This window comes from Ischnura elegans, chromosome 2 (assembly GCF_921293095.1).
Source record: "Ischnura elegans chromosome 2, ioIscEleg1.1, whole genome shotgun sequence".
Lineage (NCBI taxonomy): Eukaryota > Metazoa > Arthropoda > Insecta > Odonata > Coenagrionidae > Ischnura > Ischnura elegans.
Window position 1 is genome coordinate 94635374 of NC_060247.1, and position 19249 is coordinate 94654622.

At 37.0% G+C, this 19249-nt stretch overlaps 1 protein-coding gene across 1 annotated transcript in view; it reads left to right on the forward strand.

Annotated features, from left to right (window-relative positions):
• The window catches only part of LOC124153213, a 478788-nt gene that overhangs the window by 456069 nt on the left and 3470 nt on the right, over positions 1 to 19249 (forward strand). The window contains exon 6 of the mRNA XM_046526313.1: positions 175 to 318. Coding sequence (XP_046382269.1) covers positions 175 to 295 — 121 coding nt within the window. The 3' untranslated portion in view covers positions 296 to 318. The remainder of the gene's footprint in view (positions 1 to 174; positions 319 to 19249) is intronic.

A 19249-nucleotide genomic window follows, 5' to 3' on the forward strand; every position in this document is an offset into this window, starting at 1 on the left:
TAACTCTCTAGTAAATATATTTTTTGTTCCTTATCGTCACTTTAGCATGTGTGTACTTAATTTATCCATAGTAATCTGACGTCAGTGTAATGCCACGTGACCAAATGCGCTCCTAAACGTAATGCACCCGACGGAGGGTTAATATTCTAATGCAGGCATATTTTCTTTTTCCAGGCAAAATGGCCGACATTCCACTCCCTGCCGGAGCGCGGTGCTTCAGCTGAGCCGGCGACGTTCTTCAGCCTCCACACATCGTCCTCGTGGCTACTTCCACCCCCATGAAATGAAGACCTGAAGAGACACCTGCCAATGCTGCTGGTGAGATAACCCCCTCCATTTTATTTGTCATGAAATGTATAGGACGATGGTGCATATACCTACGTCTAATATAAAAAAAAAAATTCGTTATGGATGTAAGGAAAAAATGTGTCAGGCCTGTCAATTTTCCCCGGAGTGTCCAGATATTGAGATTCAAATTATCACGGTTTTAATGTTGATCATATGACTCTTCGAAAATGCTTTTAAAAAACTTAATACTCACTATTTATAAAAATTCCTGGGGCAAGATCCCCGGTTTGCCCCCCCCCCCCCCCCATTATTTTTTGTATGTTGGCATTCCTGATTTGAAATATGCACGAGATAAGTTATGATAACAGCCAGAGTGAATACCTTTAAGGTTTAAACAATTTTCAGAGTAAAAATATAGCAGTACATTATAAATATAAAAATATAGAGTATTAGTGATTCCCTGTTTTTTACATCGTTTCAATAAAATTTGTTGATGAAACACTCAATGATTCTTATAGACTGTTGACTTGTTAATTAAATATTAATTTTTGTGCTCTCTTACTAAAAGGGACGTTATTTTTTCAACTTCCAATAGCTCAGCAAAAACACAATACCAGCGACAGTCTGGTACTGCGCTCATAGGGCAACTGCGCATCTTCCCGCACTAAACGCTCAAGTTATTTCTGACCGTAAGTTGTTAGTTTAAGGTTAGTAGCAATTTCATTAACTACGCTGCCTCAACTGATTCTTCCGCCACGCGTGCGCTGCGGAGCGACAGCCATAAAACTCGCCAAACGTGTTTAGCATTGACATGTCTTGACCTTTATAACGATAAAAGAGAATTTTTTTAATGCACGGTGGATAGAGTGTAAGACAGTGTGAAACATTGTGCCCATTCCCATTCAAAACAAAAGAAGAGACATGCTGACTTCTGGAAGTGTTCTGATTCATGACAACACCCGCTATCTTAGTGCTGATGCAGTCCAACTGCTCTTTGAGCAATTTCAATGAGACATTTTTGATCATCCGCCGTGCAATGCCGACCTAGTGCCAAGTGACTTCCATCTTTACGCTGAAATTAAGATGTGGCTTGGATGGAAGCGTTTTCAAACGGACGATAAGCTTCAGGACAAAGGCAACATTTCGGCGGCATTGGCGGCAACATTCTATGAAGAAGGTATTGTAAAGCTTGTCCACAAGCACGACCAAATCCTCAATCGCCGTGGCGATGATGTCGAAAGGACACCATAAGTGTGATCAAGAATTACCCATTAAATAATTTTTAATCGATCATTCCGTCTCATGTTCATGGCCCATCAGAGGTTGAATAAAAAACTTTCCTCGTATTTTCTTCCGGAATATGTCGACACGCTGATGAGGTAAGGCAGTAGCGAGCGGGAGAGGAGGATGGGTTGAGGAGCTCAGGCCCCTCGTGAAAATCTCGGGACATACAGTCATAAGCGTATCTTCTTCATCTAAAACAATAATGCACCCCTTCAGAGGTGGACCCCACCAAAGCATTTTTGAGGCCACCACATTGTGGCGAGGAATCATTTGAGCGCTCATACGAAAATGTCTCGCAGTGCCACAACAATCTCCATTAACCATTATTCTCAACCGACGAGGAGCTAACCTCACTCGACATGTTATCCTGATAAAAATAAAATTAAGAGATGACGTGCAAGACCCAAGGTTGGCCATATCATCAACTTTGCCCTTTGAACTTTCTGTCCCCGGAAAATCCTCGCTGTCTCTCCCGTGTAGTAGGCCGTCGTCATCGGTTAGCCACGTTGCTATGGTAATCCCGAAGCATTCTCCCTGTCTCAATCGGTTAGTGGAGGAAACTTGATCTGATTTTCGAATTAGAGAAAGAAATGTTGGACTGGAAACTGAGGTAGTAATCCCACTTCTGGAAAAAATGCATTAACTTCGTCATAATATCTCTGTGCGAGTTTTATTTTTCCGGAGATAAATTCTGTAATGGCCATTAAAGTGGAATGCACGCGGGTTGCCTTACATCAGCCGTTGAGCCCTTCAAAGGGCGTATCACTCAGCTCCAAAAAAGGCAGTTAAGTTACACACCACATTTTAGATTGCTTGAAGTTCACCCCTCCCAGCTCCCTTCCCTACAATGTTCCGCCGTTCTCCTGTCAGCTTTTACCTGCTTGCAAGGAATAATGAAAGGGCAAATAGCCTGCGTCGTTTCTGATAACAGGTGCAGTACATTTTTATCAAATTAGGCATTTCAACTGCTAGCTCCTTATTTGATTGTTGAATCTGTTAAACCTCCACTTTAGTGACCACTCATAGATATCATCTAGCACTCAACACACATAAAGTAGTTCGGGCGAGATGTTTCCCGAAATAAAGTAACGACCAATGTAATTTATTCTCGACCACTAATGGTATGAAAGATAAATATTTAAATCCAGTATTTAAATTTATGGAATAACACTTGCCTTGCAATCTTGCCAAATAAATCTTGCCTAACAATCAAAAACTGCAGCCAGGCTCTATATTTACGTTGTGATACTAGTAACTTCAGTACTTATCCAATCGAATTTCAGAAAGATATTAAAGTTTTTCATAACAAGGAAATCGCATGCAAATTTCTGGATGAACACACGACTCCATAAAATGTATTTCTAAACCACTGAGCGATATTAAACCATTTTGTTTCTGTGGTGGAAACCTTTCATTGTGGAAACGAGTATATCGAAGCCCATGTCAACTGGCGTACATTCTATCGCTAATATCTAATGAACATGTGCATTAGCTTGCTGATTATACAGATCCGTTTAAAGTAGGGGGAATTTTTCTATTATATACGAGAAAACGATTAATTATATGTTGAAATAAAATTTCAATCAAAGCGCCTCAAGTCTCTTAGAGCCGCGATCCGATATATTGGCTTTTGCTTCTCAGCCGAAAGCTACAACGAGCCTAAATATCAGGTTTGAGATAGGTAATTCTTCAAAAATTAATTATGAAGAAATTAAAATCTTGAAAAAATCAGGGTTAATTATAAAGTAAAAAAAATATAATTAGATTGAAATAAAAAACAGCATGTTGATGTTTTACCAAAAAATGGCGCAACAGGAATTTTTTCTCGAGGACGATACATTTATTTGAAATACTTTGATATTTCTCGCCAGAGCTACTCTTAAGTAGGTGGCACGAAGAGTATTAAACAAAAACCATTGCGCGTGACATTAATATCCCTCCCATACAGTGAACCATCGTCATCTCCTTGCAGCCATGTTAATCCCGTTATATTCGCCCCATCGGAATCTGTTGGTGGAGAGAACTTGGTCTCGTTTTCGAATTAGGGTAAGGTAGGGTGGACTGGAGAGAGAGAGGTAGAAATTCTATTCCTGGAAACTCTAGCATTTATTTCGTCATAATTACTGTTTATTTTTAATCCGGTCTCGAGTCGGAAAAATGGCAGCGGAGGCTAGACAGTCGAGTTGGAAGTCGACGGTGGATAATTTATGCCTGCCCCCTGGCGTGCGAACCAAAAGAGAAATGAAGATGGCAAGCGAACCCTTAACTCGGTGAGAGGAGGGGTTTGAGGGAGGGGGAAGCGATGGGAGAGGGGGGTTGATGGTATAGAAGAGTTGGCGGGAGACCGAGAAAGAGTTTGGTATCCGCCACGACACATGTGTCGCATGCTGACTTCAGTGCAATCGAACGGGAGGCGCCTTTGAAGCTATCGGACTGCAAAACAGTCTCCAACAAGGATGTTGTGATAATTGATTCGTATTTAGATAGCTACTACTATCTTTAAGGTTAAGCTACTGAAGGCTAGAGCTTAATTTCTTAAAATTTAGGTACCGCAACGCACACACACACATTTAATCCACACATGATTTTCAAGCATACGCCGTAACCCCCCCTTAGACTTCCGAATTTTTAAAAGTGTGATAAAAGTTACAATGGGTAATCATGTTTTACCAATTATCAAAAAGGATGATATTTTTAACTAAACCAATTTTCCTTGAGATCCTGAACGCTGTTCCGGCACCTCTCAGGGAAAATTGCATGACACCGCTGGCTAAAAGGTTTGTTTACACGCCGAAGTTGACTGAGTAAATTGTGTCTTCGAAACACTGCGAAAAGAGTGCAGATCGATTAAGGACGTGGTGGATTTTGATTCGATCTATTAGCGATCTCACATAGAGTAGGATATTACAAAAAAATAACAGGACGTTGTGAACATTTTTCCAGTTTTACTCTTTCCACCAATGGAAATGTTTTAAATAAAAATACCTTTTGTAGCTGTTTGAACCAATTGTAGCAATTATTTTTACTTCACTCATTTATTTTGCCGACAATAAAGTTTGAATGAACTAATTATTCATATTTTTTACGGTGACAAGCCAAAATTTGAACCAAGACGCAATTGTTATTATAGGCTAATTAAACTTATACCCCATATTACCTTACCACTGCAATAATATTCCAAGTGATCTTTATTTTTTTCTTCACGTATGTTGGCATTTGTATAGTAGCCTTTAAATTTTTTCATGCTATTTATAAGAAATGTGACGTGGGAAGACCAATTTTTTTTAATTTTGGTTGACGAGACACAATAGAAAAACTATCATTGAAATTTTTACGAAAATAGCATTTTATTCGTTTCTTCATGAAACCTCAAATCACCATGCATGTTTTAGTCTTTTATGTGTTGTCAATTGGCCCAAAATGTGCTATCTCATGGTGCTTTACGGACTTTTTTCTCTGATCCCGCTAAAATAGAAACATTACGAATATGCTAGTCAATACAATAATAAACATGAATCCAAAAAATATGCTGTTTCCCTGCACGAGAAGTTTACTGGAGCAAGTCAAATACCAGGCAGGAAGAAATTTTGCCTTTCATTCCATTTCTCAGGGAAAAGCACTGATTGACTGAAAAGTAGTTCCCTTTGCGGTGACGTCACCACAATTTTTTTTAGGAATGGAGAGAAAACTGGAGCGTTTAAACAGTGCGTTGGGCATTTATTGCTCGGAAAATCCTCAGCTGCGGGTGCGATGAAATGGCTGGGTGGTTAAGGCTTAGAGCGGTGGTGTGGAGGCATAAATTAATCTCCCTTTAGGGCCTCTTAATCAACCCTTTTCCCAGAGTTTCGAAATGGCGGAAAGAAGCGAGGAGAAGTGAATTAAATCCACACGTTTTGCAATTTACATGCGGTGGAGTGTTTCCAAGTCCCCTTCACAATTTTTTCGCCTCGTAAAGGCAAAGCGTGGTTCAGTCAGACAACGTTTATGCTTCCACCACTTCACGCAACAAGGATGCGAGTATTTTGGCCTATATCTCATTCCTCCTCTCCATTGTCTCAGTATATGCTGTGTAGGCTTAAATTAAGTGGCCATGTTTTCCTCCCACTTAATTTATGAATAAAACCGTTTCGGGCACTGAATTCGACTTCTTATTGCTGTCTCCGTGACACCGTGAACTCCTTTTTTTTATTAGGTCGAGGCTCTCTCGGAGTTGAAAATAGCGACAGATACTGTTGGTGTCGCCGCGAAACAAGAATATCTTGTTTCAATTCTCGCTTCATTTTCGTGACGGGACAAGCATGAGAAAAATCGAATCTGGACTCGTTACAAGAAATGTTTTTCATGAAGCAAGGCCATCCCTTCATGAGACAGGGAGGCCTCGATAGAATGGAATTATAAAGTTGGAATAATACATTTCCAGACAATTTGTGTAGTTTATTTATTACTTTCTGCCATAGCAGATAAAGTGATCTGAAAGCTAATACTTCTACCCAAAAAACGAGCCCTCTAATTTAGTCTAAACCACTTCCATTGGAGTTATTCAACCTATTATATTTCCTGTTAACATCTAAGTAATTTTTAACACGACCTATAACTCTTGAATTGAATGAGTTCAACTCCTTGTCGCAGCCCATCGATTCGTATCCAAAATATAAGTATAAGTATTTTTTGGGATTACGTAGTGTCTCTAGAATGATTTTCAATCGACCTACTTCCACAAACTTGTGAATAACTTTGCAATAAGTCGAGTGAATTATTAATTAATCAGAGTAGAAAAGTATTAGGAGTAATTATTTTTGTGTCCTCTAATTTCCACTTTTCTTTTAAAAAAAATCCTAGTGACTGATGTCGTTTAGCTACTAATATTACCTAGAATAGAATAAAGCCCATTTTAGACCAGTTTGTAATTCAATTCCCAAACAAACTCGCACCATTTTCCCATTTTAGGTAGGAATGGTTTGGGGTCTGGGTCTCATTCAAATCGGGATAGATGACCGTTGCTTAATAATGCGCTGCCGCAGATTTGGCAAAGCTTTCAAAAATAATGCACGTGATTTTCTTGTTGGAAATATGATTTAGAGTTTTTTACTTCCTTCATAAATTTTACTACAAAAATAGTAAAATTGATAAAAATTAGAAGGTCTCTCAGCATCCTTGCCTACCATACACCAAGGTATAGTCGAGAATAAATTTACATTTGATCCTAAATAGACTTCAATACAGTTCAAAAATATATTACGGTTAGGCTCATAATGGTATCATTTGGAAGAAAATTAAATCATATTTTCATACTTGTTTTAGAAAAGTTCACTTAAATATAACAATTTTATGTAGCCATCGACGAAAATTAATAATTTGGGTATAATTCAAAATGTGACATAATTTTTTTCCTATTTTTGGTCATCTATTCATACATTATGCTCAAATGCATCTTATAGCCAATTTCAGTGGGTTAACTGGGGAAATATTTTACCTAAACTCATTGATAAAAAACAATTCTGCAATTGTAAATGATTAAAAATTATGGGATAAGAATTAGAAAGGATTGAAACACGTGTTAAACTTTAAGCATTAGCTTCCTTTCAATTTTCAAAGTAGGCCCAAAACTGGAAAATATTTTGCTTTCCCATGCCGTAGATGATGAATAAAGGAGGAAGGAAGGGTGATAAAATGTCTGGGGAAAGAAGAGGAAGTGTGAGGAGATAGCTGCTCGGGCGGCTGAAGCGAAATGTCAGTGGTCTAGGTAAGAGGCGAAACATGGTCATCATTTGTTGCGAAATCGCTCATACCCTTCTCGTGTACTCCTCACATCTATTTCATTCCTCAACTAGGAAAATATAAAATAGTTATAAATACTGAAAACATCAATTGTTCTATCCATGCATTAAGCTTCAGTTCCACTCGCAGAAGACGGAAATACTCTGCAATGGAAATAACGTTTACCTGGGCATCATCTCTTTAATATTTAGAAGGGTCACACAAAAATATACGGATGCATCTACATTTATTAGCATGTTCAAATATAAATAAAACAAAGCCAATGATTTTATCCAATCATCGCTCTTGCATTTTGCAATAAATCCTAATTCTCGCGAGTGATATGGCCCTGAAATTTTATGCTGTAAATGTTTTTTCTGTAATTTTCAGCACTCTTGTTCTCTAAATTCACCGTGAATCAAAGCAAGATAAATGTCATTTTATAAATTCCCCAGTTTTAATCATCAGCATCACCAAAATGATGCTTAAATTTTGTTGTTTTGACCAATTAACTTATTTCTAATATATATTTCCAGGAAATCGCATCTGATTGATGTATGCGCAGGCGTTGTGCCTGTTTATAATATATGTTGTCATTGCTGCTCCAAAGAGATGTCAGTGCATGAGAAAGTTTTAATTGCATTCAAAACGATTTGCAAATTAAGATATAATACATCATTGAGGAATGCATTTCAATCATGTATGCATGCAGATTAAATCAATATGTGAACCTTATACGAATCTGGTGAGACATGAAATCATGATTAGGTCTGATCAATTGAATCTTACATTTTGATAAGGAGCAAAACCAAGGGTAGAGTTGATGTTTTAGTATTCATTTGAAAGATGAGCTACCGAAAAACACGAAATCATCAACTCCTCCAATGGCCAATCTCTCATCTGCTTGAGCTTGCTATTATTTTTAAGGTTTTCATCAGCTAATTTATTTCTTGGGCTCCAGAATTCCTCAAGTATAGCGCACAAGTTAATTGATTTGTACTCGAGCGATAAACAAAGCACCAACATGGCTGCAAAATAGATGGCACTCAAAACAGATCTTCCATCGATGAGTGGTGATCGCTGAGAAAGCGTAGCTCAACCTCAATTTGTCCCCGTGTGAAGTAGAAAAACCACACAGGGGAGGATAAAAATGTTGGGAGCGCCAAAAAAACTTCCACTACGAATTCCAATTCATCAGGAGTGAACAGGAAGTAATATTATAACAAATTAGTACCTCACATAAATAGATTTTTTAAACAAAGCTAAATTCATAAATCTTGTTGATTACGCAATCAAAAAATAATTAGCTCCTTCCAACCCTGCTCCAGTGCTCTACGAGATAAATGAAGACTAATGCTTAGTGATTTAAAGCGAAAGACAGTACAATTCTTATTGTATGTGGCCCTATATGCATTGGGTCATAAATTCAAGTTACTGCGCTTTGATATATTACAATGCTACATCGAAGAGCCGTGAAAATAGAATTATTGAGATTATAAAAACTTAATGTCTTTCTTTCCCTGCATAAAGACCTTGTGATCTGCTTATTTATATCAATATTGAGCCAAATCGAGAAATATTTTGCAGTAGAAAAATTAGTGTTTCAGTAACTAACATCTCTTAAGTAAGAGGTTCTAGAACGTATTTGGTTCCATAAACTTCAATTTTGTGTCATCTTTTTCTTGAAAAGTAATTTTCGTACTAGAACAATGGGCTCACCTATTTTTAATACTGCCGATTGCGATAAACTTTGAAAAATAAATAGACATATCTAATATCATGCATTAAATATTTTTTGTCGCAAATACAGAGGGCATCTTGCGAGGAGTTATTCTCTAACGCGAATAATATGTAGCGAAAAATGCTACGTTGTCGAACAAACTTCAGTTCAGTTCCGTTGTTAATCATACTATTTTCTCCATTATTATATTTGAATAGAATCGGCAATAAATAAGTTAAATAAGAAGTAGGATAATACCTCTCTATTTCATTAAAAAGAAACCTGTCGATGAAACCTTAAAACTAACATTTAAGAGTATGAAGAAAACGTTTTCCTCAATTATAGAAGACAATATAATTTTATTTTTTTTTATCGTGGGCGATAAAATTATGGTGATGAATTGCAACTCATTCGAGAGAAATGTTTTCTTTTATGTCTTCTTCCCATTTATAAACTAATATAGCATCCTAAGGAGTGATAGTAATGATAATGAGAGAAACAAAATATGACTATTTATTTATTATTTGTGAAACATGAAATAAATTTCATGAAATCAATACGTATAGTTTTTTACTAATTACATGATTGTTAAATATTAAAAGAACCATTGGCAGTATTTTTTAGCATTCGTAGCAAATAAGGCCAAAATATGATGTTAGAACAAAGGACACCGAATAGAAAAGATGAATTAAGAAATCAACTCAATGTACAACCCACATGATAAAACGCCGCTACCGAAAGTACCTACACCATTTGGGTAAAACATGACTCATGGCATAGTTCATCCCAAAATAGAACCGAGAATTCAATGATTAGCAGTCAAATTAAAACGTGTTAGGAATGCCCTAGAAAGAAAACAATGGTGAGAGGTAAATTATATGTAATGCGTGAATAAATTGAAAAATACAGAAATTATAGTGAAACGCATGAAGCTCTTCAATAGCGACAATGATTATCTATTAAAATTTTAATGATAGAACATAATAACGCGAAAAAGAATTGTAGTTGGTAATTACGGAAAGAATGTATACTATTGATTCCTCGTGCAGGCATTATGACAATTATCATCAGTATGGAAGTAATTCATAGAAAAAAAGAGTTTTCAGTGAATAGGGAAGGAAAGAAAACATCGCTAATGTTGATAAGAGAAATGAAACTGATAAGTGGTGATTTTTTCATAAAATCCATAGGAATGTAATTAAAATTCAGCGTAGAAATGAGCGTACAAATGAAAATTGTTTCCCGTCAATTTTTAAGTACCGACACCGTCTTCACAGATCACCTAGTGTTTGTCGAAACAGGATCCGAAAAAAGATTTTTCGATATCTCGATTCTTTTCTGATAAAAATAAAATATCAATATCAATCGACACTTAATCCACTCCGATAGTGGTGTAGCCAAGGGGTAGGGGGTCCGGACCACCCCTCCGAAATATAAGAACACAATATTTTCCTTCAGAAAAGAAAACAAAATATTGAAAACTCATGGATTTACGAAATATTTCTTTAATAAATGAAGTTTTTCGATTATGTAAAGAGTTGAAATTAGTTTCAAACATATTAATTAGTACCCTGTTTTTCACAAATTTTCCCCCCTGGTCTTTTACCCCCCCCCGCCCCCCGAACGAAATTCCTGGCTACGCCACTGCGATCCCGGTTTTTTCCGATCAGCCAGCTGGATGACGATCCCCTCCTTAAGTGAAGGGTGGCGACTATGAGCGAGTTAGGTGTCTCAAATCCTGTCGGCTCCCGTGTCTCCGCAAATCACTTTCGGCTAGAGAGGATTATTCCGCCTTAGAGTCGTTCAGAAGAAATACGATATCCGCTAGGTGATATCCGATAACTTTTTCAGTCATCGGACTTTTTGATTGAAAGCAATCGACTTTATGGTGGCAGGGGTAATTTTATGAAACTCTCCGCTAAGTAAAAGTGAAAATAAAGTCGTTTCGTAGAACGTTTTAAGGATTTTTGATGACTGAAACCCAGGTTTTCTAGGTATAACAATAATCAATGATTTTGTCAAAGACTTCCTTATGACTGTAATATAGTTGAAACGACATTGCGTCGTTAAATATCTTTATTAAGTTACAAATTTGATCCATTGTCATTTTTCATTGATAACAATCATTTATAAGGGCAGACGAGTCGATGGAAAGAACGGAAAAGGAAGACCTCGGATGAAATATATGAAGCAGGAAATAAATGATTTATTATTGAAGTATTCTACCGATCAAGGTAGGTTTTCATGGAGCTTAATGAATCATTCCGGCAATCTCCCCTCCTCTCGTGGACTTTCCCCTTCAATTTAACATTTAAGGACCTACTCCCTTTCATTCTATCGAAAAGTCCTATTCTCTTCCTTCCTCTCCCTCGTTTACCCAACATTCTCATCACTAACACTGTTTTCAACATCCACTCCCCGCTAAGTACTCGCTCCATCCATACCTCCTGTTTCCTCCGTATCTTATCTAGAAGCTGCCTGTCCTCAACCACCATGCCCAGCACTTCTTCGTTCCTCCTCTTCTAGGTCCACTTTACCTGCTCCATTCTTCTCCACACCCACATCTCGAACGCCTCCAGTCTTCTCTCGTCCTCCTTCCTCATTGTCCATGTTTCCACTCTGTAAAGCGCTGCACTCTAGATCAATGTTTTCACTAGCCTTTTCTTTAAACTCTTACATGACGATATTATGAGCTTCTTCTTGTTCATGAACGCTTCCTTTGCTAACGCAATTCTCTCCCTAATGCCCTAACTGCTGTAAGGATATGAAAGAGAATAAATGCCGATATGTAAAAAGATATTAGATTAGGGCGGAGAGCTGTCTCAAAACAAACTTTGGGTTATTGGAAATTGATGATGATAACAAGGTCAGCATAAAACCTTCCTCAGGTTAATTTAATATAGTGTCATCAAATTTGGCGTTTACGGGGTGGGGAAATCCTTCCGTGAAATTCTAAAGGAAATGCTTTGATGCCGATGCTAATAATAATTTTACGCATTGAAGCCGAAAGTCATCAATTGGTGAAGTGCTGGGATTCTACCGTGTTGGCGCTGTTGTAAGAAAAAATACTGACGAAATGAAAAAAAAATTCTTCCCCTGCGGAACATAAAAACCATCGTTTATCTCCTTCTTCTAGGTATTCCATATCTTTTACGCTCCCCGGAAGTTCCCCCTCTGAAATTTATGCCTGGATTCTCCCGTGCGATTCAAGCGATCGTATATCAGTCAAAACGAAGGTTAGAGCTTTAAAAAGTCATGGAAGACCGCCAAAATGGTATATTCATTACTGAAATGGACTTCTACCAAATCAAATCTGACTATGTTACTTAAATTAGTAGGAGTAAACCTTCTACCAGCCTTCATGTTTAAGGAGTGTGCAATAAATATAGCTTTTGTTCCATAATATTATCGTTATAAAAACACTTTATTGAGAAGTGAAGAGAGAAATTAAGGATAAGTTTTAGAATAGTGTCAGATCCTCATTTCGGATAGGGCGAGTTCTTCGGAGGGATAGCAAGGGGAACTGCCATGAGCAACTCAAACAATTGTTTTGCCACAATACAGAGCGTTACCTTGTTGATGAAGGTACTTAAGAAATAGTCGTTTAATGTAATAAGACGATTTTGGTTCTGCAGGGTTGCCTTTATCCTATCTGCCGCGCGTACCTACTCGGGCTGATATTTATCAGCAAGAACTTAAGGTGATCGATCAATAGAGGGGAGCCAAAATATCACTGTAAGGTTTGCTAGGCTCATTTGAAATAAGAATATCAAGATGTTTTATATTTAAACATATGAATAATAATAATATATATAACAGAAATATCTGCATGACGCGATCATACCCTTTCTCATTAATCAAACTAATCAAGGTTGCAGTACTTAATGTTTTCAATATTTTTTTTCATTTCCGAGGGGGCATAGGCATGAGCTCATTAAAAATGCTTGCGAATATCATTTCAAAATGATTGCCTCTGTTGTATTTGGTTAGAAATTATCAGAAGTGTAACCTTAATAGGGGTTTTTATAGGAAAATAAACACCATTAGAGAGTGCGTAATTAGGAAAATCGATTGTAATTCAGCTAATAGAAAGAATAAAAAAAATTTATTTGTAGGGGCATATTTAAATGCTATATGGATAAAGTTTTATGGCTTATTAAAGGTTAAATAAAAGGTACTATACAGGTCGCTGACGAAAGGCACAAAGCCGTTATCCATAGAAGAATTTTAATTGGTTGGTGAGTTCGATTAGTCAGAATCCTATCGTTCTGAAAGTAAAGGCTATTTACCTCAAAAATTAATATTATTTGAGATTTCTGTGGCATGACCTATTTCCTTAGCACAATTCAATGAACTGAATGCATTGGTCGCATTCACTGTGTGTAATGGAATACATTTTTGGGCTATTTGTATTTTTTTCATGGAAAACATTTTTGCTCACCCCGAATAAAAAATGAAAAACTCAGCGCCTGTAACATTCCGTAGTCCCTCTTCTTGTTGTGTTTTTTTTTAGCGAAGATATTTTGCTTATTTTTAAAAAAGATTTTTTTTTGGGAAAAATGTACGTCCTAAATTCATCCGAGGCGCATACTTTGCCTTAATCCTGGGAAATTGCGTGACCTAAATTCACCAAGGAAAAACCCAATAAATATTTTTATACTCTTTAAATTAAAGGCTTCGTTGAAAAATGACACCCCCTTTGAATATTCAGTGGGTTCCATTCATTTGTGTAGTGGTAAAAGAGAATGAAAATAGCTATTTTAATTAATAGCTTTAATTTTCTTTTTTATTTGTGTTTTACATTGAATTACTTTACCACACACTTTGTTATAGAGGTAAATTAAAATTATCACAGGCAAACTACTTACTGTTTGAAATGTTTAGGAAGGATAACAGAAAAAATGTTGTCATAAATCATTTTAAATTAAGATATACAGTAGGCCAGTGTCACAGAAAGTGTTGATAAGTAGATCAAATATGTGAGTGTGATATATGTAAATGAGTAGTAGCACAATTGGAATTTCCTTCTTTCTCTTTTTGAGTGCTAATTAACCTTAATCCACTACTTCATGAAGAAAGCGAGATGTCAGCTATTTAAAAAGATATAAAACATTTGACTAACTAACAAACCATAAAAGAGGGAATTTATGAAAACCTTTTAGCTAAAATCTCATTCAATGTGGTAAAATAAATTACTATTCATGTCGAAACAAATCAATGTTTTGCTAATTATTTATCTATATTTTTTTCTTATTATAATACAATTTGACAAACATTTGACTAACTAACAAACCATAAAAGAGGGAATTTATGAAAACCTTTTAGCTAAAATCTCATTCAATGTGGTAAAATAAATTACTATTCATGTCGAAACAAATCAATGTTTCACTAATTATTTATCTACATTTTTTTCTTATTATAATACAATTATTGCTAGGCATGCAACTCCTTCTCTTAGGGTTTTATTCATGTAGAGGGATCATCGCCATAGTCCCAAAAATTTCGGAAAACCATTAAGATTCTGTTTTTCTTTTTTTATAGCTTTCAATTCATTGTTCGATAGTACTAACTTTAAAGCTGAAGATTCATGAAATTTTGTGACACAAAATTGAGGAACCTCGTGAGAAAAAAATCAGTTCCATAGATGATGCTATAGAAGCTATGAATAACGGATATTTTCATGTTTCTAAATCATATCGAAGTCAAATCTCTTGCTTACTTCGTTAATAATTTTCTCCAAGTAATTTTCGATGAATCTTTACGTAATGTTGTAATTTAAATCTTTTTAAATCTATTGGAAGCAGGTACACGAAAATCCGTCAAAATAAATGTATCCCTCAAATTTTGAGTAATGAGCCGGAGTTTTCACCAATGTGAAGAAAATTTCATGATTCGAATATTTTATCAAACCTTTGAGGAACGAATCTCAGCTCCAATGTATTTTGTTTTGCTAATTTATTTCATTGGCACGAAAACTTCCTAAGATTGTCATTAACAACAATGCCTTTTCACCCCATGATCTGCAACAGAAGAGTCGATATCAGGTTGAAGAGATGGAACTTGGTCGTTTGTGAGGCAAGCTGATGAGGGCGGCGAGCAGTGAAATTGGGAATTAGGGGAACTTTGTTGTAAAAATAATTCAGGACGATTTTCCGGCTCGAAGTTAATGAAGAACCCCACTCATTTTCTAAACCAAAAGAAACTTTTTGTCATCTGCAGCTGATGCTAATTTTATGACAGGGTAATCGGTTACTTATTAAAATTAAACATATAATTAAGAGTTATACGTTTGTAGGAGCCTCGGAGCCTTTCGCAGAGTAGCACGCTCTATTTAGGCTTAATAATGTTGGTAAAATTTAAATTTAAAATCTTTAATGAATTGAAAAAAATTGCAAATTGGGTCCCTAAATATTCTAGCTGATGCCAATTAATAACCGATGAGTTTAATCATTTTATTTCAGATATTTCTGGTCAATTTTTCATATCTATCCGCGGTTATAAAAGTCATTCGAAATTATTAAACTATCCAGCAGATATTTATTGCTGCGATGCAGAGCAACACGTTCATTTTTCAAAAACAGGGGAGCGAGCGAAGGAGCAACGTTTTTCATTCTTATCCGCGAGTGAGCGAGGACGCTTCTTCGTCTTTTAAATCGTTTACTTCTCTGTCCTCAGACATCTGTCGGTCACCCTCACTGGGGAATTACGTTACAGCTAATCGAGGCTGGCGACTTCAACGCCAAACACAATACAAAGCCAAAAATTCCGTCTTGGTTTGCGTAGGAATAACGAATGGGTAGGTGGATTAAAACTAGTGATGGGTGCCTTGAAAAATTCGAAACGTTTAAAACGCTTTAAAAGTTTGAAAAAAAAAAGTTTTTTTTTATTCAAGCTGTAAAAAAGTGATGAAACTTTTTTTTCTTTAGCTTTAAATATTTAATTCTTCTTTTAATCCGATTTACTTACTGTCATGATTGGTTACTTTTGCCGCTGGCCTACATCATTGGCTATTGAATAATGTATTTTCAACATAATTTAAAAGGAAAATAAAGGGTTACTATCTCCTTACTATCTCCTTGGCTGACGTTAGTCTTTTATGCTCAGGGAATTTCAAAGAAGCATTTGTGTAAAATTCCCTAAGCGAGGCTTTTTCTATCATACTAAGGGAAATTTGGTTCAGTACTTAGACTGTTACTGCCCTGCTTGTTACGGGTTATTACCGCCTAGGGAGAGTTTCAGATTAACAGTTTTTATAAATATTTTTGAGGCTCTTAGAGCTGTTGCTTTGATTTTTTTCTGTAAATGGATCAATAGCATATGCACGTATCCTTTCACGGGGAAAAGTCGAAGTGATGGCATTGATAGCTTTGAATATGTGCATTACAGACGTTGATGCAGACAAAGAGGAATTTGAAGACGCAGACTCAGACTAATTCAATGCGAAATTATAGGTGAAACATCAAAACTAGGTCTCTTGGCTTTGTAAAGATTTTTTTATGAATATTTTTACAGTATACAATCACATATGGTTAAACATACTCATTATATTATATAACATACTCCTGTCGTACGTCTTAAATACAGGTTTGGCTGCAATTAATGACATTTTAAGGCTGTTATTTTTATTAGGTAAAATATTTAATATTTAAGATGCTTATAGACCTCTACTCAAGGGACACTGAAGATTTCTTTATGATAGTGTACGTTTTCAATGAGGAATAAGGCGTGAAAAAAGTTCGATTTTGCAGAAATGAGGCATCCTTGTAAATTTCTCCGTTACCTCCCTTCTTCCTCCGACGTTAGTGCGCCTTTCCTCAGGGCCACCATTTTCCCCATCTTGTCTCTCCTCGAATGATTGCATTTCGTCTTCCGCGATTCCATCTCGTGCGTCAAAGGGATTACAACTTGGGTTACTCCGAGGGGCAAGAAATAGCCACCGCCACGAAGCACTCAATCTAATGCTGCCGTCTTGGCTAAAATTATGCAGCCGTTTGTCTTTCTCTATGACTTCTCGGATAATTCGGTGCATGATATGACGCTATCACCCGAGAAGTGACAAGGTGGGGAAGCGGTGACCCTGGGGACAAGCACGCTAACATCAGAGGAAGGAAGGGAAGGCCGATTTTCAAATCTAAGATACAAACCAAGGTTAGCAAAGGTATACTCTGATTACGCTGACGATTTCAAGGTGATAACTTAGGTTTTGAACAAGTATTTTGCCTCGAAAAAGTCAGGTCGTTGATTCTCTTGGTTACACTCTCCTAAGAACTCCAATAACACTTTAGTACATGAGGTGGAATAAAGCCTGCCAACTATTCCTAACCACCAACTTTAATCGCGGACATCTACGAGGTTAGGTATGTGCCCTAGGTTAAAGGTCGAGCGAAGTTAATAATCTGCTGTAGCTCAACTCCAATGGGAAGTGTACCCCCAAAAAATTATCAATACTGCTTTTTGTAAACCATTACGCTTGATGCCACTTTCCTGCGTCTTATCCTTTAATAGGCTGCGTAATGGAAGAATTGGTGAATCTAACCTTTCTATCGATCAACAGAAATTTGCTTGGGGGCTTCATTACGAGATAAATGAATTTTGGGAGGAATAATTTGGGCAAGGATGCGCTTTACTTCAAACATTTAGCGGGGGTTTGAATGATAGGCCTGCAAGTGGCCGTAATATCCGGTATCTCCTCGTCTGAGCCCGTCCCTGGGGCCACCTGGATTAATAATTATGAAGGATGATGAAATGCCCTCCCGCAACCATTCGCCTTACTCGCCGAGCGTTGTCCAACCTTACCCCCAAAGGGGACTGCATAGAGGAGGCCCAATTCCATCCCATTGAATGCTGATTTCTCTTGCCACTTCGGTCGCATTTCAATCGGTTTTCAAAATTGTTCGCGGCGTGCTGATAATAATAATGTCGTTTTTATTTCATAAGCGAATATAGGACTAGATAGTCCTCTGTTACAATTAACTTGTTTGACAATCACCGACATCCATGCCCTGGATGGTGGTCAAACCACCCAGGCGAGATTCGAACCCGCGACCTCTAGGTTAGCAGTCGGGGACTTTACCCCGGCGCCTCCGAGGTCGGCAATGAGTGCAATGCTATCAACTTTTTCCAATATATTGCAGCATAATGTTTTTCATTCCGAGGAATAGTATTGAAAAGAAATGAATTTGATAGATCACATCATCACGCATACAAATTTCGGTTAAAACCCTAATTATTCCTTATTTCCCCGAGAGACTCGGATCACTTAGTTCGTCATGTCAGCGACGCGAGTTTTTTCGAGAGCGAGAAAATAATATATTCATCTTTCCTCAAACTCATTTTGACGATGTAATTTATGCAGTAATATGTCTGAGCATATGGACTGTATGTAGGAGGCCCAATTCTGTCCCACAGAAGGCTGATTGCTATTGCCACTTCGGTCGCATTTTTATCGATTTTCAAAAATTTCTACTGCGCGATAACGCGATCCACTTTTTTCCAATATTTTGCAATATAATGTTTGTCATTGCTAGGAATAGCATTGAAAAGTAATGAATTTTATATACCACACCATCATTTTTATAAATTTCTGTTTATACCCCTCATTATATCTTATTTCCCCGTGAACTTCGTTTCACTTTTCCGTCAGCGACGCGAGTAGAGACTTTTGTAAACCCATTTCAATGCTAGGTGGTAGATTTAAATGGTAGGTGACAACACATTTAGAGGCCGACTTGAGGTCTTTTGTAATATTCATGCGTACCCCATCTGGAAGAAGGCACGCGGGAGCAGTGGCGGATTAATGCCCTCCCCCTGTAATTTGTGGAAAAATTCAAAAGTTGGTAATTCATACAGTGGCTCTCAAAATGAGGGTTTTCATGTCAGCGGATTAACAATCTTCAAAAATAAATTACATGTACCTAAAATCCAACTGTCTAGGCATATCACATGGCAGTTACATTATCATTCACAGTTATATTGCATACCACCAAATCGTGGCGAAAAGTAATGAACAAGCCCCCCTCTCCACCCACAATAACACCATTAACCCGACTCAGTGCGGTAATAATTCAGTAGTATAAATCAATTCCGCCAACATTTCAGGAATTATCCCAAGCTTCTCAGTTGCTACGTAAAAATATGTTGTGCGTCGTTCCTAATGTTTGTGTGACGGGTTCCATAAATATCCAGAGCATTTATCACACT